This window comes from Bombina bombina, chromosome 2 (genome assembly GCF_027579735.1).
Source record: "Bombina bombina isolate aBomBom1 chromosome 2, aBomBom1.pri, whole genome shotgun sequence".
NCBI lineage: Eukaryota > Metazoa > Chordata > Amphibia > Anura > Bombinatoridae > Bombina > Bombina bombina.
Window position 1 is genome coordinate 772,781,910 of NC_069500.1, and position 22,307 is coordinate 772,804,216.

At 38.1% G+C, this 22,307-nt stretch overlaps 1 protein-coding gene across 1 annotated transcript in view; it reads left to right on the forward strand.

The window, feature by feature from the left end:
* YJEFN3 (YjeF N-terminal domain containing 3) overlaps window positions 1-22,307 on the forward strand; it is a 401,301-nt gene that overhangs the window by 281,543 nt on the left and 97,451 nt on the right. Inside the window, exons 2-3 of the mRNA XM_053702926.1 lie at window positions 3,229-3,337; window positions 13,831-13,941. Coding sequence (XP_053558901.1) covers window positions 3,229-3,337; window positions 13,831-13,941 — 220 coding nt within the window. The remainder of the gene's footprint in view (window positions 1-3,228; window positions 3,338-13,830; window positions 13,942-22,307) is intronic.

Sequence of the window (22,307 nt, forward strand, 5' to 3'; positions counted from 1 at the left end):
CATGTCATTGAGATATAACATATTTTTAGGTTTCAGTAATCCCTGAATAATTTTAATGCAAAATCCAGTGTTCTGTCAGCTGGCATGACTGTTTCTGATTTATTGTGTCTTTACACTCATGTAACTGGCATACAATTTCCCACTTTTTATTATTTCTATAAAAGAAAATGTTAATCTCTTCATGCATTGCAAGTCAACTAAGCTGCCATATTGGAAAGGGAAAACTGTATTTTCCTTGTCCAATATGGCTGCTTAGTGTATTGCAAATTCACAGAATGTAAGTGTATTGGTGGCTCAAAACAACAGAATATCAGTATGAATTCCACAACGCTACATATTCTACACAACAATGCGTACATATGATTTATGAAGATGGTAAAGGATTAGGAATTATCCTATTGCATAGAAGATGAGCATTTTGTGAGGAAACCCTGAAGTAAGATAATGATTCTACACATCTCATCTTGCCAATAGACAACAATTTCACATTGATTACTACTTGAGTATTTGTAGTGACCAGTACATGTTTGTGCTTGTCCATGTTGCTGAATTGGAGGTAGTATAAGTTCTTCCTGCTACGTATATTTCCCTGATTGGCTTTAACTGATAACAACTTCAGAACAATGCACCTTATTCTAGCATAACTGATGTGGCTAGTCTTGCCTGCAGACTCAAGTCAGGAGTGGCACCTCCAAATGAGGCAAGTTGTGCGTGCAACTTGGCTATTAAAAACCAATTGCATCAAACAATTAACGTGTTAACTTTTTAAAATGTTTATATGTTTATACTTGGCTGTTATGTTATTCTGTAGCAAGATAACAGAAATTCCTTGTAAACCTACAGGCCTATATTACAAGTAGAGCGATACATTTTTATCACTTTTGAGCTCAACCTGCACTCAAGGTAAATAAATAGTGCTCCCATGTTAGCACTGGTATTTAAAATTGAAAGTAAAAAGTTAGCATGCAAGCTAAAGGCTCAGGCACGCTAACTTCTTGAGTTGGCTAATTCACTTTCCCCATAGACTTCCATGGGGTGTTCTAAAGAAAGCCTTTTTATTTCATCACTCACACTGCAACCTGAAGCTGCGCTAGACCAACTGCGCTAAAGTCGAGGTGCATTATGGATTCATTTGTTCTTTACTTAGAAGAAAATATTATTTTTATTTTTAAATATATATTTTTGTAAAATATATATATACCTATATAATTATAGATATATGTAATATATACCAATTTATATATATATATATATTTAAAATTATATATTAAAAAAAAACAATTCTAAGTGAAGAACATTGGAATATCAAGTATTTCTAATTAAAATACATAGAAATATTAAAATTAATTATGAATGATATTGCATATTTCAAGGTATTTGTCTGAGAAGGGTATGTATATGTATATATATATTTATTTATGTGTACATTAAGATTTACACATATAGACACATAAATACACGTGTATATATACACACATACAAATATATATAAAACATCTTTTTCAGTATAAAACATCTTTTTTTTTCTTAAAAATGTTATATATGAGTGTAATACTTTATTTTAACATGTTTTGATTGTGTTTTGTGAAACTTTTATTTTAACCCTAACAGTTTACTTCAGGGGGCCGATTTATCATCGGTCTGTCCAACATGATCCACTCAGCAGATCATCTCTGACAGACATCGCTGTCGGCATTTATCATTGCACAAGCAGTTCTTGTGAACTGCTTGTGCAATGCCGCCTGCAGATTCGCGGCCAATCGGCTGCTAGCAGGGGGTGTCAATCAGCCCGATTGTAAAGGATCGGGCAGATTGATGTCCGCAGTCTCAGAGCAGGCGGACCAGTTATGAAGCAGCGGTCTTTAGACCGCTGTTTCATAACTGCTGTTTCCGGCGAGCCTGAAGGTTTTACGCAGAAACAGGGGCATCAATCTCCATTCGGAGCTGGATAATTCAGCCCCCAGGTCTCAAGTCGTGCTAATTCTTCTAGCTCTATATTAGCGTTTTCACTCGAGCACAACCCATAACTTTCAGCTTGTAATATGAGCAATGTTTAGCTTGGTTGTTCTATCCTTTAAATGTTTGTGTTTTTCTTTTTGCTCTTTTTTATGCTCAATTAATTGAATTAAAGTTTCGAGACTTCTAGCACTGGTACAAATTAGTATGGTAGCAAGGTTCGGTGGGCTTTTAAGTAGATCAGATCATATGCATTAGATAATGTGACCAACTGGGGAATGTCAATGTTAAAGGGGATTTTAAATTAAAAAATGTACACATTTTGACACCAACAATATGCAAAAATATATCTGCTAAAAATTGTTAAAGTTATTTAAATTGATATGTAAAGAGACAGTCAACTCCAAAAATGTTATTGTTTAAAAATATAGATAATTCCTTTATTACCATTTCCCCAGTTTTGCATAACCAACACAGTTATATTAATATACTTTTAACCTCTCTGGTTACCTTGTATCTAAGGTTCTTTTGACAGACCCCTGATCACATGACTATTTATTATCTAATGATTTGCATTTTAGACAATTAGTACAGTGTCATCCACAACCATGAGCACAATGTTATCTCTATAGCCCACATGAACTAGCAGTATCCTGTTGTTAAAAGCTAATACAAAGCATGTGATAAGAGGCTGTCTGCAGTGGCTTAGAAACACACAGAAATTAAGAGGTTTAAATGTTATAAAGCATATTAATATAACAATGTTGGTTGTGCAAAGCTGGGGAATGGGTAGTAAAGGCGTTATCTATCTTTTTAAACAATAACAATTTTAGTGTTGACTGTCCCTTTAAACTAATAAGAAGTATATGTTTGCACCAAACTGCCAGGGGATTGGCCAAAGCTTTTTGAAGTAAAATCATTTGATCAGGTTTGTAGCTACATCAAATGTAATAGCTGTAAAGTGGTTACTATATGCATTAATTAGTTTTGTGCATGGTGTATATGTATAGATAGATGACAAAGATAGACAGGCAGACAGACAGATGGACAGCCAAATAGACACAAAGATAGACAGCTAGACTGACAGACAGACAAATATACAGATAGATCAGTGAGAAAGATAGACAGACAAATAGATAGACAGACAGACAGATAGATGTAGATGCAACAGTTATTTTATGTGTGAGTGTAGAACCAGTATTGCATTGGTTAACCTTTAGAATGGTGGAACTACTGCATTTTCTGAGTTAATTGTATCTCTTTTTCTTTTAGTAAACAGGATGCTGAAGAACTAGAAAGAGAGTTGCTAGAAGATTACCGCTTTGGAAAACAACAGCTTATAGAGATTCTAGGACACTGCTGTGCAATTGCTGTTACAAAGGTAAGTGATCCATTTGAACCCATATGTAATTATGGACAGACAAATATTAGATATTAGATGGGACAGCATTACATACTATACAACTTTTTTTTAAACCCCCATGTTTCTTTTAGATAATTTTGGATATAAATGTGTGGGGGGGGGGGGGGATAAAGGACAAGCAGTGGGACAGGGATATTAAATCAAGAAAATTTGTAGAATGAATGGGGAACTTTAGAATTCCATTTTGCCACAGAATATGTAAGCACCATTTTCCTTTATTAATATTTTCTTTAGTTTCAATGCAGTTATCCGTCCTGTCCCCTTCAAATATTTGATCTGCCTCCCCGAAGCAGTATTTTTAATTTTACATTTTAACTTAATAATAGGCAGGCAGGGCCCCCAGCTAGGGAACATGTCTGCCAGCATTCAGCCCCAATTAGGCAGCTTCTGCTGCCCTTATTTGACATTACTATGAGGTAGCTGAGATTTTAAGAAGTAATGGTCTTGAGACTGCTGCATCTTAACTGGCGGTTGCATGTTCGCTCATGTGAGCAAGGGATCTAAAGATGAATTTCTCCCATGTGGGAAGCATAAGCAGGATATCAGCATGCTCTTGTGTGAAAATTTTCCTGAACCTTATTTTTTCAAACTGCTGATTATGGGGCCAGATTACAAGTGGAGCGGTATTTAATGCTTCCACTCTAACTCCGCTAGAACTAAGCATTTTCACGTGTCAGTTAGCGCTTGTATTGCTAGTTGAAAGTGAAACGTTTTTGCTTGCAGCATGCTAGCCCGATGCACACAAAAAGTCAATTATAATATCGCAAACACTCTAATGTATTCCACCATAGAAGTTAATGGAGCAAAAAAGTGTGTGTGTGTGGGGGGGGGGAGGGGAACCCTAGTCACGTGCAAACCTGATTGCATATTCTCAAGTGTGCTAACCTGATATGAAAATATTAACATTTCACATTCCAATGTTCTTCACATAGCAGAATATGGTCTATTTATTCATAAGACCATATTTCTATATATTTCAGATTTTTGTTGCTAAAATATCTATCTATCTATCTATCTATCTATCTATCTATCTATCTATCTATCTATCTATCTATCTATATATATATATATATATGAATATCTATTTATAAATACATAGAACATGTGCTATCTATTTCTGCTATGTGCAGAACATTGGAATGTGAAATAAAGGGATATTAAACCCAATTTTTTTTTCTTTAATTGATCAGATAGGGCATACAATGTTAAGCAACTTTCTAATTTACTCCTATTATAAAAATGTTTTCAGTCTCTTGGTATTTTTATTTGAAAAAGCAGGAATGTAAGCTTAGTTGCCGGCCCATTTTTGGTTCAGCACCCTGAAAGAAATGATTTGGGTTTCATATACCTTTAACAGTAAATACACAGTATAACACTTTATTAAATATGAAAATTGCATAAATATCCTTTCTTTCATGTAATTAGCAAGAGTCCATGAGCTAGTGACGTATGGGATATACATTCCTACCAGGAGGGGCAAAGTTTCCCAAACCTTAAAATGCCTATAAATACACCCCTCACCACACCCACAATTCAGTTTTACAAACTTTGCCTCCCGTGGAGGTGGTGAAGTAAGTTTGTGCTAGATTCTACGTTGATATGCGCTTCGCAGCAGGCTGAAGCCCGGTTTTCCTCTCAGAGTGCAGTGAATGTCAGAGGGATGTGAAGAGAGTATTGCCTATTTGAATACAATGGTCTTCCTCTAGGGGATCTATTTCATAGGTTCTCTGTTATCGGTCGTAGAGATTTCTTCTCCTACCTCCCTTTTCAGATCGACGATATACTCTTATATACCATTACCTCTACTGATTCTCGTTTCAGTACTGGTTTGGCTATCTACTATATGTAGATGAGTGTCCTGGGGTAAGTAAGTCTTATTTTTTGTGACACTCTAAGCTATGGTTGGGCACTTTATATGTAAAGTTCTAAATATATGTGTTTAAACTTATATTTGCCATGATTCAGGATAATCAGCATTCCTTCATTCAGACTGTCAGTTTCATTATTTGGGATAATGCATATGAATATATATTTTTTCTTACCTTGAAAAAATGTTCAATTGACTATTTTTCCCTGCGGGCTGTTAGGCTCGCGGGGGCAGAAAATGCTTCATTTTATTGGGTCATTTTTGGCGTGAACTTTTTTGGCGCAAAATTTGGTCATTTCAGGCGCCTTTGTTGACGCTGGAAGTTGTTCGTAGTAACATAATTTTTTTGACGCATGTGTATTCAGACGTTTTTTTTGCGCCAAAAAATGTGGGCGTCAGTTTTGGCGTCAGAAGATGTGACGTCATATTTGGCGCCAAAAGATATGGGCGTTGTATTTGGCCCCAATAATGTGGGTCACATTATTTAAGTCTCATATTTTTTGCTGCTTCTGGTTGCTAGAGGCTTATTTGTTTTGCATTTTACTCCCATTCCTGAAACTGTCATTTAAGGAATTTGATCATTTTGCTTTATATGTTGTTTTTTTCTATTACATATTGCAAGATATTTCGTACACTGTTCCTGAATCAAAACATGCTAACGGATTCCTGTTGACTGATATCAGTCCTACCAAAGCTAAGTTCATTTATTTTAATGTTATGAATGTTTATCTTTAGCTATGGTTTGTAATAAGTTATCATGATAAACTTTTACATGCAGAATCTATTAGTATTATGCTTCATATATTGCTATTCTTTTTACATCTTATGTACAAGATATACTTAGAAATTTATAAGAATATTTTTCTGATTCTATGTTAAGGCTTTGTCTGACATTGCGCCTTCTAATAAAAATTTTAGATCTTTTTCAAACTTCTTTTTTAGTTGATGAAGTTTCAAATGACCAACAACATACTGAATTATCCTTCTCTGATGGTGTTTTTTCTCATTCAGAATTTTATTCATCAGATATTGACACTAACATATCTACTTTTTTATTTTTTATTAGAGTACATTTGTTCTTTGTTGAAGATGTGTTGATTATTTTGGATATTGAGGTAACTAGTTATTTTTCAAGACTAGCTAGCATTTTATTTCTGCTTATTTAATCTTCTGTGTTTTCAGAGGTTTTTTTCCAGTTCCTGATACTAGGGAATGGAATAGGCTGAGAATTTTCTTTTATTCCTTCTTCAAGGGTTTTTTAATTATATTCTTTGCCGGCAGTTCAATTTTAGACATGTGCATGGCGAAAAAATTTGGTTCGGAGCGATTCGGAATTTTTCGAAGTTCGGAAAGAATTGCACATGTCTATTAAATTTCAGTTTTGAGGGATCCCCAATTTAATGGGGCTATCTCTACTCCTGCTAAATATGCTATTGTTTCTATAGCAAAATAGTATTTATTTTCCTTTAGATGGTTGTATCTTATTTAAGGAAAATTATTTATTTTCAGGTACTTTTCTTGGACCTGTGATTTATGTGGATGATGTTGCAATTGCTTCATTTTTTTGTTAGGATACTTTAAGATCAAGTATCGGATTATGATTTATTTAGCATTGTTAAAGGGACAAATTCTACTGCTCATTTGAAATTCAGACTAGGTGCTGTTGCATTGTCTTGTTGTCTTGCATTTGTTAATTATGCAAGTCCAGTGTGTTGCCTGGTCCTTTAACTTGATTAACATGCTAACAATTTCATTTGTGTCTTCATTTTATTGAATATTTTCGCAAATGAGGTTTTTTCTATGTCTTTAGCTGTTTTAGCTAGAGGAATTTTGTGATTTCTAAAAAATCCATATTTCTTTTTTTCCAAGATAATCAATTATTTGGTTCATAATTGGATTCAATTCTTAACTGTTACTCTGGGCTTCAAGATTGAGTTCTAGGACTAAAACTTTAAGCTTATATTAGTTTTGTTGTTCTTTCTATGGAACAAAATCCTAAATTCTTACCCAAGTAACATGTTTTTAATTGGAGGTTTTTTAGTTCAAAATCTGCTCCCTAAATTTGCATGTATGTGCCGTATTCCAGCTTGGCTGGTAAGGGGCAGGTTAAGACTTTTTTGAAATTTGTTTGGTTCTATTCGGTCCAAATCTTTTAGATTTTGGGTACAGAATAAGATTCAGAGTAAAACCGTCTGTGAGAAGTCTCTTTTTCTCTATTATATTCCAGCTATTCCAGTAAGGCTAACACTTTCCTTAAGTGTGTTCAGTTCTATATATTTGGGTTTTCATTAAGCGTGGCTGATCACCCGTTGGGGATTAAGCACTGCTCAGACCTGGAGTTTTCTGGGGTATTTATTCCAGTTCCATTTTTAGGAAATGTGTTTGGGGTTTTATTCAAGACTATTCATTGTTCTGAAGATAGAAAATCTTTCTGAATTGTCATATAAGTATACCATCTTTTAGAATGGTGTTTATATAGTCTATTTTGCCTTTTTTTCAGTGATGCATTATTTGTTTACAATAGTTACAATAGATGCATATCTTTTTCAGATTCTCTTTTTTGACAAGCATTACCAATTTGTTGCTTTTCCTTCTGGTCTAGCGACAGTTCTAAGAATCTTTTCAAGGTTCTCAGTGTTCCTTATTTGGACAGTCTTGTGGTACTGGCTCAGTCTTTTCGTTCTGCGGAATCTCATACGATTCAACTTTGTTTCTTCAAGACATGGTTAGAGGATCTTTTTATCAAAAGCTTCTTGATTCCTCACACAAGGGTCACCTTTTTAAGGTTTCCAGATAGTTTGTGTCAATGTCTTTGTCTCTAACAGACAAGTGACAATTTTATTGGGTTTCGTCTGTCGGAACCTTCAGTCTCTATTATTTCCTTCAGTTGCTTTATATGCATGGAAGTTTTAGGTCTCATGGCTGCTGCATTAGTTTCGATTCCCTTTGCTTATTTTCATAGGAAACCTTTCCATGTTTTTTTATGCTGAATAATGGTGCAGGGATTCTAGGATATCACTTTTTATATCTTCGAATCCTAATATTTAACTATCTTTTGATTCGGTGGTTAAGATCACCATCATTTAGTTCTACAGGTCTCTTCGGTTCTTTCAACCTGGACCATGATCTCTACAGATGCGAGTCTTTTAGGTTGAGAGGCTGTTTGAGGATCTCTGTCAGCACAAGGGGTTTGGAAATCTCAGGAGGCGAGATTACCATTTGATATTTTGGAACTCCGTGCATTCTCAGAGTTCTTCAGTTTGGTTTCTTTTTGAAGAAGAGACGTTTATTATTTTTTTCAGACAATGTCACAACTGTGGCGTATGTCAATCATCAGGGTGGGACTATTAGTCCTTAGGCTGTGACAGAAGTATCTCGGATATTTGCTTGGGCTAAATCCAGCTCCTATCTAAATTCTGTGGGGGGTTTTCCCAGGTATAGACATTGGGAAGCGGATTATCTCTGTTAATCAAGCTTTACATCCGGGAGAATGGTCTCTTTACCCAAATATGTTTTCAATTTTTCAGATGTGAGGGCTTCCAGAAATAGATCTGTTGGCATCTCATCTAAACAAGGAACTTCCCAGGGGCCTATTCAGGTCCGGGGATCCTCAGGCAGAAGTAGTGTATGCATTGACACTTCCTTGGAATTATCATTCTGCCTATATTTTCTCATCTCTGGTTCTTCTTTTAAGAGTGATTTTCTAAATCATTAGAGAGCAATCTTTGGTGTGGCTGGTGGCTCTAGTATGACCACACAGGTTTTGGTATATGGTTCTTGATCGGATGTTCAGTTGCCAATCTTGGTTACTTCCATTAAAACCAGACCTTATATCTTAACATTCGTTTTTTTCATCAGGAATTCAAATTATTAATTTGATGGTATGAAAATGTAACGCTTTGTACTTAGTCATAGAAGTTTCTCTGACTCAGTGATTAATACTATATTGCAGGCTCGTAAATCTATGTCTAGTAGGATTTATTATCGAGTTTGGAAGATTGACATCTCATGATGCTCTTCTTATGAATTCTCTTGGCATTCTTTTAGAATTCCTAGGATTTTATAGTTTCTTCATAAGTTTTTGTCTGCATGTTCCTTGAAAGGACAAATCTCTGCTTTCCCTGTGCTGTTTCACAGTAAGAATTGCTAAATCTTTCTGATATTCATTGTTTTGTTCAGGCTTTGGTTCATATCAAGCCTGTCATTTAAGCCAATTTCTCCTCCTTGGAGCCTTAATTTGGTTCTGAAGGCTTTACAGGCTCTTCTGTTTGAGCATATGCTTTCTTTGGACATTAATTACTTTCATGGAAAGTATTGTTCTTTTTAGACATCTCTTCAGCTAGAACAGTTTTTGAATTATCTGTTCTTTCTTGTGAAATCTCCTTTTTCTGATTTTTCATCAGGATAAGATGGTTTTTGCTGTCCTCATTTCAATTTTTACCTAAAATTGTGAATTCTAACAACATTGGTAGAGGAATTATTGTCCCTTCCTTGTGTCCTAATCCTAAGAATTATTTGGTAAGATTCTTACATTCTTTGGATGTGGTAAGAGTTTAGAAATATTATGTTGAAGCTACTCAGATTTCAGACAGACTTCTAGTCTATTTTTTATCTTTTCTGGTTTTAGGAAAGGTCAGAAGGCTTCTGCCATTTCTTTGGCATCTTGGTTAAGCTTTTTGATTCATCATACTTATTTGGAGTTGGGTTAATCCCCGCCTCAGAGGATTTCGGCTCATTCTACTAGGTCAGTTTCTACTTCCTGGACTTTTTCAGAATGAAGCTTCTGTTGATCAGATTTGCAAAGCAATGACTTGGTCTTCTTTGCATACTTTTACTAAATTCTACCATTTTGATGTTTTCTCTTCTTCAGAAGCAGTTTTGGTAGAATGGTACTTCAGGCAGCTGTTTTCATTTTGATTATTCTGCTTATAATTTCAGTTTTTTTCATTATAAAAATTGAAACTTTTGATTTGGGTAGTGGATTAATTTTTCAGCGGAATTGGCTGTCTTTATTGTATCCCTCCCTCTCTAGTGACTCTTGCGTGGAAGTTCCACATCTTGGGTATCTGCTATCCCATACGTCACTAGCTCAAGGACTCTTGCTAATTACATGAAAGAAAACATAATTTATGTAAGAACTTACCTGATAAATTAATTTCTTTCATATTAGCAAGAGTCCATGAGGCCCACCCTTTTTGTGGTGGTTATGATTTTTTTGTATAAAGCACAATTATTCCAATTCCTTATTTTTGATGCTTTCGCTCCTTTCTTATCACCCCACTTCTTGGCTATTTGTTAAACTGAATTGTGGGTGTGGTGAGGGGTGTATTTATAGGCATTTTAAGGTTTGGGAAACTTTGCCCCTCCTGGTAGGAATGTATATCCCATACGTCACTAGCTCATGGACTCTTGCTAATATGAAAGAAATTAATTTATCAGGTAAGTTCTTACATAAATTATGTTTTTTCATGTACTTAACTGCAAAGGGCTCCAATGCACTTCTATATTGTATATGTCTATATAAATGGATACTTGTATAGCGCACAACCTCGAACTTAATCGACTCGCAGCACTGATAACAGGTATTATTATTACCCATCTTAATAGTACTCATTTTACCGACCTCAGAAGGATGAAAGGCTGAGTGGACCTTGCCGGGATCAAACCTGCAACCCTTGGGTTGCCACAGATTTCTTTAACAGTGCATTAGCACTTGAATTGAACACGTCAGGATAGCGCGTCCTCAGAGCTCTGGTTAAGTGTTTCACAATACAAAAAAGTGTTGCAAGACACATTTAAAAGTACAGTTACACTATCTAACAAAAATTATTTAAAAATTTTGCACAAAAAAATAAGTGCTCAAAGATATGAGTTCTCAAGTGTTATAAAAAAAGGCAGGCAAAGGGCTTTAACATTGAGATAGATACATATACATGTCTAAATATGTACATATTTAGACATGTATATATATATATACACACACACACATATATATATATATATATATATATATACACATATGCTGTACATATTTAAACATGTATATGCATCTATCTCAATGTTAAAGCCCTTTGCCTGCCTTTTTTTATAACACTTGAGAACTCATATCTTTGAGCACTTATCATTTTTTTGTGCATTTTTTTAATATTTTTTGTTAGATAGTGTAACTGTACTTTTAAATGTGTCTTGCAACACTTTTTTGTATTGTGAAACAGTTAACCAGAGCTCTGAGGACGCGCTATCCTGACGTGTTCAATTAAATTTACATTTTTTGCAGTTTACTTTCAACTTATAATACGAGCGTTACATCCATATTAAACTTGATATCGTTTGAACGTAACTGTTAGCGCGCCACTTGTAATCTGGCCCTATGGTTGGGTTTAGATTTTTTCAGTGCCAGGTTGGCTCACCAGGATATCGGGAGTTTTCCCGGTGGGCTATCAGCGTTGCAGGGCCACATCCGTTGGGCAGAGGTGAAAGGGAGCCTCCAGGGACGCCACAGGGCGATCAGAGGACTTGACAGGTAAGGTAAGAGGGGTCTAAAAAATATATAAAGAAGAGTGCCTCATAGTACAGTTTATCCAAGGTGAATGACAAGTAAAATAAGTACTGCTGACAAGTGGCTACTCACAAGGGTGTGTGCACTGAGGGAAGTGCAATATACGCAGGCTGGGCTTTACAGTCTCCAGCTGACTGATCTAGGCCAAATCCCCTCTGGTAGTAGTGGAATGGATTCTAACACATAAAAAACACAAAACTTCTCCTAGTGCAGATAAAACTAATAACCAAGGGGTTCCATAAAGATATGTGAAATGGGTACTCGCATTTCAGTTTGCACGGTGGATTTGTGCAAATAAGGCAGGCTGGATGTTACCAACACCAGATGTCTGAATCAGGTCTCCCTGGGCTAAATAAAGTGCTCCACAATAAGCAGGTAGTATGCAGACTTCTTTAAAATCACACATTTATATAAAACATTTCTCAGCTTGCTAGGTGTTTCATCAGACATGCTCTTCTTTATATCTTTTTTAGATCTTTCTTGCAAGCCCAATCTGCCAGAAGAAGAGCTGACTCGAGAAGCATACACCACAGTTCAATGAACTTTTTTGTTGTTTATTTGAAACATAGACAATTTTCTTTTTTCTCTTTTTTGACCTATCACCACCAACATTTGTGTTCACGTTAATATTTGTATCCACGATAAAATTAAACTTACACATTTTATAGCACAGGCTATTTATATCTATATAAATATATCTATTGAAAGGATAACACACACTCGAAACCTAAGTTTTACTTGCGCCCTCTGCAGACTTCTTAGGCATAGAAATTTGCATCATATATAAGGCAATGGGGGGGCTAGGCCAGAATGGGGGCAGATCAGTGACCCCTTAGAACAGAAGACTTAACAGGCAAGGTAAGGGTGGTGGGGGCTGGGTCGGTCTTCAAATATTTCCAGGGATGATTTGATATCCCAGTCCAGTCCTGAATTTTTGTGGGCTCAGAATGGGTGTGTGTGTGTGGGGGGGGGGGGGGTCATTTAATTCCTTTACCCAGGCAGCACATTGTCCCTACATATATACTTAATTTTTTTTCTACCATCTACAAATGTGGCTAAAAGTATTGGTACCCTTGCATTTCGAGAAAGAGAAAACAAAACTGACTGTCGTTTGCCAAAATGCATGTTGAGAAGCCACAGTACTTCTGGGAGAATGTCCTTTGGACAGACAAAACAAAAGTAGAGCTTTTTGGCAAATCACAACAACTCCATTTTTACAAAAGGAAAAATGAAGCTTTCAAAGAAAAGAACACCATTCCCACTGTGAAACATGGAGGAAGCTCAGTGATGTTTTGAGGTTGCTTTGCTGACTCTGGCACCTGATGAATAGAAAGAATCTGTGCAGGACACAATGAAGTAAGAAGACTATCAAGGCATTCTGGAATGAAACATAGTCAAGTGTCAGAAAGGTGTCTCATTCATAGGTCATCCAGCAGGATAATGACTTGAAACATACCTCAAAAACACCCCAGAATGGATGAGAAGAAAACATTGGACATTTCAGATGTGGCCTTCTATGAGTTCTGATCTGAATTCCATTGAATATCTGTGGAAAGAGCTGAAACTCACAGTTGGGAAAAGGCACCCATCAAACCAGAGAGAACTGGAGCAGTTTGCTTAAGAAGAGTGGGCCAAAATCCCAGTAAAAAGTGTAGAAATCTTATTCAGAGCTACAGAAAGTGCGTGATTGCAGTTATTTTCTCCAAAGAGTGTGCTACGAAATATTAGGTTAAGAGTAACAATATGTGAAGTCATAAATCAAAAGTGACGTTTCTGTTGTGTTAAATTTGAAATAAAGAATGGTGGATACCAAATACTTTTGTCAATTTTTACTTAGCTCAGAGAAAATTGTGCTTTCTAAAAAAGTGAAAGGGAACAAATACTTTCAGTCAAGTCTGTATAAAATGGCTCATTATGAATTAACTAGAATAGACAAGATAAAGATTCATATTAAATATTATTTTTATGATAGAAAATAAAACTAATATATAATGTTTTTACAAATAACTTATTTTTCTCTTGTAGGTCTACCCACTCAGCACACTACCAAAAAAGCAGCCCACCATTCTGGTAATCTGTGGTCCTGAGCAGAATGGGGCTATCGGCCTAGTATGTGCCAGAAACCTGCGCAGTTATGTAAGTGATCTCACACAAGACCCAAAGTTCAAAGCATCATCACAACAGCACTATGTTATAAAGGTTTAATTAACACAAAACAGAGGGGCGCCTCATGTGTAGATAAAAAATGCCACCAGCAAGAAAACATCCATAGATGCCAAATGGGGACTCACATGTAGCAATAGCACCCTTATGTGCTGGTAGTCCCAGGCTGATAAATAAGGGTGTATCAGCTAACCCTTGTCCTGACTTAAGACTGGAAAACAGGATTCGAGTTCCAAGAACAGTAGGCCCCAGGATGCAGTTCCAACAGATAATAAGGTGTTTGCACTTATCTTTTGTTACAAATGGTTTATTTAAAAATCACATTAAAAACCTCAAGCAATAAGTGGAGGGGGCATAGACATATAGCTCCCTGTATACACTATATGCCCCCTCCACTTATTGCTTGATGTTTTTAATGTGATTTTTAAATAAACCATTTTGAACAAAAGCTAAGTGCAAGCACCTTATTATCTGTTGGAACTGCATCCTGGGGCCTACTGTTCTTAGAACTTGCATCCTGTTTCCCAGTCTGAAGCCAGGACAAGGATTAGCTGCGACTACCAGCACATAAGGGTGCTATTGCTACATGTAGTATCCATTTGGCATCTATGGATGTTTTACTTGCTGGTGGCATTTTTTATCTACACATGAGGCGCCCCTCTGTTTTGTGTTTATTTCTAGTGCCTGATCTGGATTGATCTGAGAGGAGGAGAGCAGCCGTCCATCCTGTGCCTTCTGTTTGGATATCACACACGTTTGTGGACAGTGCATAGCACTACCCCACATTTTTGGGACTTTATATAACTCTACTAGTTGTATCTATTTTGTATACTTGTTTGCATTATATATGATATTATGATGCTATATCCCTAACTGTTATACACTTATTACAGCTTGTTTATTGTATGGGCTAGCTAGTCCACTGTTCTATTTTTTGTCAGAGTGCCCCCTCTCATTTCTGGTTGTATATGTTATAAAGGTTTCCACAGTATCCACATTACAATCAAGATTTCAGGTGCAATGTTCTAAAGTGATCAAATCACTGTTAAAAGGTAGTTTCATCACTTCACTGTGACATTTCTGAAACAAAGCCGGTTGTCTCTTTAACACTCTAGCCAAATTGGGGTTAAAAAGATGGTTCCTAGCCCCAAGTCCCCTTATGAACAGGCGGACAGACAACCCGATCCTGCTGGCTGCCGATTGGTAAAATGCTGAATACGGAGAGCGTATTGCAGACCTTTGTTAAATAGGGGCCTATGCCACATCCCACATCACAAAGCACAATTTCAATGCCTTTTTATAGCTACCTGAAAGTATGTTAGTAAACCCGCAGTTCCCCCTAACTTTCCTGGCTACACTACCTTGTGAACACCCGTTAACACAAAAAGTTTTGTCGTTCCTGCACAATGTGACCGTAATGCACCCAGAATGTGCGCCTGAATGGGAGCTTTAAAAAGATACCAAAGACATGAGGGTTACCAGATATAAAAGGGGGTAGGGCTAAATGTTAAGCCTGGGAAATAATTTATCCCTGCAGGATCAAGACACAAAAGGGGGGGAGAGTAGGGGGAAGTATGTGATTGGCTTTTGCATGTTTACATTTTATACCTTGCACTGTATAAAACCCTGTGTCTTGAGAAAAAGTGTGTTACTCTCTACTGTACTAAACCTTGTCTGGTGTTTGCAGGGAGTGAAGGAGCATCTTCACTGCAGAGCATAATCACTGCAAATAGGGCTATTAGTCAAGTAACCTGGTCCCTGTAGCTCTCTGTCGGTTTTTGGAGAAGGGTGAATGGCAGAGTGGGATGGATCTGACCTCCACCTCAGGGTGCAATCCACTAGGCTCCATTACAATATATATAAATAGACGAAGCAGTTACTTTTGTGAAACGCATTAGCCATGCCCACCTTTCGCCAAGGTGCAAGACGCTGACGAGCTGAGCTGGTTACATAGTAGCGGTTCAAATTTGTACTTACTTTATATACTGCCACATTGATTTGGCATTTGCTACATTTGCTATACCCAGATTGGGAAGTTTATTTTCGAGTCGCCACATAGCGGCTACTTGTGACCCTAGAGCTGAGGACAGATACGTACGGTTCTCCAGACTGCCTAGTGGGACTTTTCATTATAACCATTTTGTGGTGCTCAACGATTTTTCCTTACCTCATATTGATTGAGGTTCTGTTCTGTGAGTACCCACCTGTTAGGGGGGATTGTGTTATTATTTTATGTATTTATATTAAACCTGATAACACTATAAGGAGACTCCTCATGCGCTTATTTTTCCATATTTCACATACACACACATATACAGTATATATATATATATATATATATATATATATATATATATATATATATATATGTATATATCTTACACAACCTTAGCACTTCCTGTAAGGTAACAATGGCTGGTGCAGAGTCTCCAAACACACTCCAAAGAAATAACTTTGCACTCGGTTTCTTCAATAGGGATGTTACCACTTTATTCCCATATTGTGGTACACTTCACATCCAAATACATCCAATGTTTTGGTCCTCCACCTGGGACCAAGGTGAGTGTTTAATTTTGTTTTGCATCCTCGATAAAGGTCCCAGGTGGAGAACCGAAACGTTGGATGTATTTGGATGTGAAGTGTACCACAATATGTGAATAAAGTGGTAACATCCCTATTGAAGAAACCGAGTGCAAAGTTATTTCTTTGGAGTATATATATATATTGTAAAATAGTGTGCAATATATAAGACAGTATCTGAGACTATTTCATAAAAAAAAAAATTTAGTAAAACTATATAGGGGATTGTGGATATATTGTACATGTGTATATGGTGTGTTATAGTATATTATTCATTATTTAAATAATTGTGTTTTTAATTTTTGGCCGCAACTTTTTCATTTTAGAATTACGCATTTTTAAACATTTCCCTATGTAACAGGGTTTTTTAATATTACATTTTTCAGCTGTTACAAGTTCACATTGTATTGAATGTGTTTAATATCGTGGTCGCACTGTACCAAGCTTGTTTTAAAGTAGCCAGGTACCAAAGCTTTGTCACTTCATAATGAGGGCCACAATCTTGGAGCTTAGTGTTCTCGCACCCTGTGACAGAAGCAGAGCACATTTATAGATTTGTGTTGTTGTCTGCTTTTTGACAACTGCATCCTGATCTTCACATTGGCATGCACACACGAAACAGAGAAGGGGGTTTACAATTTTGCAGCAACTGTATTTTTTATTTTATTTCTAAGTCCTTATTAATTAATTTCTAAGTCCTTATTAATTAATTAATTATTATTTTTTTATAACTTTAAAATGGTATTAAATGCTAAACGAGCAATAAAACTGTCAAAATATAATATCACTGATCTGTGAATGTGCACCAGTTCTGTCACAGGATGTGAGAATACATGTGTCCCAAGATGGGGCCTCCCAGTGTGAAGAGGTGGCGCTTCAGCATCTTTAAGGTGTTAAAATAGGAGAATGGCTTTGAAGAGATATGAAAACACAGGAGGAAACAGAATAACACGGTGAGTGGTTGCCATAATATTGTAGTTGTGCCACGCAGTTTAATGTTCTTTAAGATCTGCGCGTCCCCAGGTGAACACTTGTTTTTTGTATCTGTAAGAGAAAAAATGAGCAAAAAGAAAATAAGAAAACAGATAAAATTAGAAAATATTCTTTAACTAAACTCCTTTCCATCTGACATCCTGCTAATGGTTATGCACTAATGGCCACTCATTCATTTGATGGTACTAGACAATTGCACCTACATGTCAAATAAAATATTAATATGTATTATTTCTTTTGCATGATGTACCGAGTCCACGGATTCATCCTTACTTGTGGGATATTGTCTTCCTAACAGGAAGTAGCAAAGAGAGCACCACAGCAGAGCTGTCTATATAGCTCCCCCCTTAACTCCACCCCCCAGTCATTCTCTTTGATGGCTCTAAGCTGGAAGGGTAAAGAGAAGAGGTGTTAAACTGTTAGTTTTTATTTTATCTTCAATCAATAGTTTGTTATTTTTAAATGGTACCGGTGTTGTACTATTTACTCTCAGGCAGGACATAGATGAAGATTTCTGCCTGGAGGATGATGATCTTAGCATTTGTAACTAAGGTCCACTGCTGTTCCCACAGAAGCTGAAGAGTACAGGAAAACTTCAGTGTGAGGAACGGTTTCTTGCTTTACAGCAATGAGGTATGTTCAGTCATTTTTTCTACAGAGACTGTGTTAACTCAGAAAGGCTGACAGTTTCCCCATTAGGGGAAGGGTAAGCAGTAATCCTAGTTATATAAGGAAAGGCATTACTAGTTTACATACATGGCTAATCTTATGGGCACTCAGTTTGTGTATAATATATTGGGCAAACGTTTGTGTCTTCTTGGAGTACAGTCTTTATTTTTATGGGACATATGTTTGAGGGTACACTTGGTTTATTTAAGGGGTTTTATAACCCACATGGCTTTCAAGAAAAGGTTTTTGTGTAGGCCCCAGCAACATCGAGTGAGAGGGGCGGGGGCCTATTTTCGCGCCTCAGTTGCGCACTTAGTTGATGCAGGCAAGCAGCAAGCAAAGTCCCCAGAGGTCCTGGTACTCTTCTGGGGCCCAATTGAAGCTTTATTCCCACAGAATCGTTCCCTAAGGGCAGGTAGGGCCACAGCAGAGCTGTGGCAAGGTGCTGACAGTTTTTTTTTTACCGGTTTTAGACATTTGTCATTCCGGTTTTTCATTTGGGGGTATATTGCTTAGATATTTGTGGCGCAATCTTACTATAACTTAGTGGGTGTACTGTAAAAATTTCGGAAAATTTGAGGCAATTTTAAGCATTTTTGCAGTTTCTGTATGTCTTTTTTTCTCTTAAAGGCACAGTACCGTTTTTGAAAATTGTGTTTTTTTTTCATTAAATAAAGTGTTTTTCCAAGCTTGCTTGTCTCATTACTAGCCTGTTCAACATGTCTGACATTGAGGACACTCATTGTTCAATTTGTTTAGAAGCCATTGTGGAACCCCCTCTTAGAATATGTTCCACTTGTACTGATATGTCTATAAATTGCAAACAGCATATTTTGACTTATAAGAGTTTGGCATTGGATGATTCTCAGACAGAAATAAATCTGGTTTTGCCATCTAGTTCTCCCCATGTGTCACAACCAATAACGCCCGCTCAAGCGACGCCAAGTACTTCTAGTGCGTCTAATTCTTTCACCTTGCAAGATATGGCCTCAGTTATGAATACTACCCTCACAGAGGTTTTATCTAAACTGCCAGGGTTGCAAGGGAAGCGCAGTAGCTCTGGGTTAAGAACAAATGCTGAGCCTTCTGACGCTTTAGTTGCCGTATCCGATACTCCCTCACAATGTTCTGAGGTAGGGATGAGGGATTTGCTATCTGAGGGAGAGATTTCTGATTCAGGAAGGTTACTCCCTCAGACAGATTCAGATATGACGGCATTTAAATTTAAGCTAGAACACCTCCGTTTATTGCTCAGGGAGGTTTTAGCGACTCTGGATGATTGTGACCCTATTGTAGTTCCAGAGAAATTGTGTAAAATGGACAAATATCTAGAGGTTCCTGTTTACACTGATGTTTTTCCGGTCCCTAAGAGGATTTCGGACATTGTTAGTAAGGAGTGGGATAGACCAGGTATTTCGTTCGCTCCCCCTCCTGTTTTTAAGAAAATGTTTCCCATATCTGACACCATGAGGGACTCATGGCAGACGGTCCCTAAGGTGGAGGGAGCTATTTCTACTTTAGCTAAGTGTACAACTATACCTATTGAAGACAGTTGTGCTTTCATTGATCCTATGGATAATAAATTAGAGGGTCTCCTCAAGAAAATTTTTGTTCATCAAGGTTTTCTTCTTCAACCCATAGTGTGCATTGTTCCTGTAACCACTGCAGCTGCTTTTTGGTTTGAGGCTCTAGAAGAGGCTCTTCAGGTGGAGACCCCACTAGATGATATTCTGGACAGAATTAAGGCTCTTAAGCTAGCTAACTCTTTTATCACAGACGCCGCTTTTCATCTTGCTAAGTTAGCGGCAAAGAATTCAGGTTTTGCCATTTTAGCGCGTAGAGCGTTATGGCTTAAGTCCTGGTCGGCTGATATGTCATCAAAATCTAAGCTTTTGACCATCCCTTTCAAAGGTAAGGCCCTATTCGGGCCTGCTCTGAAAGAGATCATTTCAGACATCACTGGGGGGAAAGGTCATGCCCTTCCCCAAGATAAGTCAAATAAGACATGGACCAAACAAAATAATTTTCGTTCCTTTCGAAACTTCAAAGGTGGTCCCGCTTCCTCTTCCCCTGCTGCAAAGCAAGAGGGGAACTTTGCTCAATCCAAGCCAACCTGGAGACCTAACCAGGCTTGGAACAAGGGTACACAGGCCAAAAAGCCTGCTGCTGCCACTAAAACAGCATGAAGGGGTAGCCCCCGATCCGGGACCGGATCTAGTAGGGGGCAGACTCTCTCTCTTTGCTCAGGCCTGGGCAAGAGATGTTCAGGACTCCTGGGCCGTAGAAATTGTAACCTAGGGGTATCTTTTAGATTTCAAAGATTCTCCTCCAAGGGGGAGATTCCATCTTTCTCAATTGTCTGTAGACCAGACAAAAAGAGAGGCGTTCTTACGCTGTGTAGAAGACCTTTTTACCATGCGAGTGATCTGCCCAGTTCCGAAAGCAGAACAGGGACAAGGTTTCTACTCCAATCTGTTTATGGTTCCCAAAAAAGAGGGAACCTTCAGACCAATTCTAGATCTCAAGATCCTAAACCAATTCCTAAGAGTTCCATCCTTCAAGATGGAGACCATTCGGACTATTTTACCAATGATCCAGGAGGGTCAATATATGACCACCGTGGATCTAAAGGATGTGTATTTACACATTCCTATCCACAAAGATCATCACCAATTTCTAAGGCCTTTCTGGACAGGCATTACCAGTTTGTGGCTCTTCCCTTCAGGTTGGCCACGGCGCCAAGAATCTTCACAAAAGTGCTAGGGCCCCTGCTGGTGGTCCTAAGACCGCGGTGCATTGCAGTGGCGCCTTATCTAGACAACATCCTAATTCAAGCGTCGACTTTCCAACTAGTCAAGTCTCACACGGACTTAGTGTTGGCCTTTCTAAGATCTCATGGGTGGAAGGTGAACGTGAAAAAGAGTTCTCTTATTCCTCTCACAAGAGTCCCATTCCTGGGAACTCTGATAGATTCGGTGGACATGAAAATTTTTCTGACGGAGGTCAGAAAATCAAAGATTTTAACCACCTGCCGAGCTCTTCATTCCATTCCTCGGCCGTCAGTGGCTCAGTGTATGGAGGTAATCGGGCTCATGGTAGCGGCAATGGACATAGTTCCGTTCGCCCGCTTGCATCTCAGACCACTACAACTGTGCATGCTCAAACAGTGGAATGGGGATTATGCAGATTTATCTCCTCAGATAAATCTGGATCAAGAGACCAGAGGCTCTCTTCTTTGATGGTTGTCACAGGATCACCTGTCCAGGGGAATGTGTTTCCACAGGCCAGCGTGGGTTATAGTGACGACGGACGCCAGCCTACTGGGCTGGGGTGCAGTCTGGAATTCCCTGAAAACACAGGGTTTGTGGACTCACGAGGAGGCCCTCCTACCGATAAATATTCTGGAATTAAGAGCGATATTCAATGCTCTTCAGGCGTGGCCTCAGCTGGCTTCAGCCGGATTCATCAGGTTTCAGTCGGACAACATCACGACTGTAGCTTATATCAATCATCAGGGGGGAACAAGGAGTTCCTTGGTGATGATAGAAGTTTCCAGGATAATCCGATGGGCAGAGACTCACTCTTGCCATCTATCAACGATCTACATCCCAGGGGTAGAGAACTGGGAGGCAGATCTTCTAAGTCGTCAGACTTTTCATCCGGGGGAGTGGGAGCTCCATCCGGAGGTGTTTGCTCAACTGGTTCAGCTATGGGGCACACCAGAATTGGATCTGATGGTGTCTCATCAGAACGCCAAACTTCCTTGTTACGGATCCAGGTCCAGAGATCCTCAGGCAGTACTGATAGATGCTCTAGCAGTACCCTGGTCGTTCAACCTGGCTTATGTGTTTCCACCATTTCCTCTCCTTCCCCGTTTGATTGCAAGAATCAAACAGGAGAGAGCTTCTGTGATTTTGATAGCACCTGCGTGGCCACGCAGGACTTGGTATGCAGACCTGGTGGACATGTCATCTCTACCACCATGGACTCTGCCACTGTGACGGGACCTTCTAATTCATGGTCCGTTCAAGCATCCAAATCTAATTTCGCTGCAACTGACTGCTTGGAGATTGAACGCTTGATTTTATCAAAGCGGG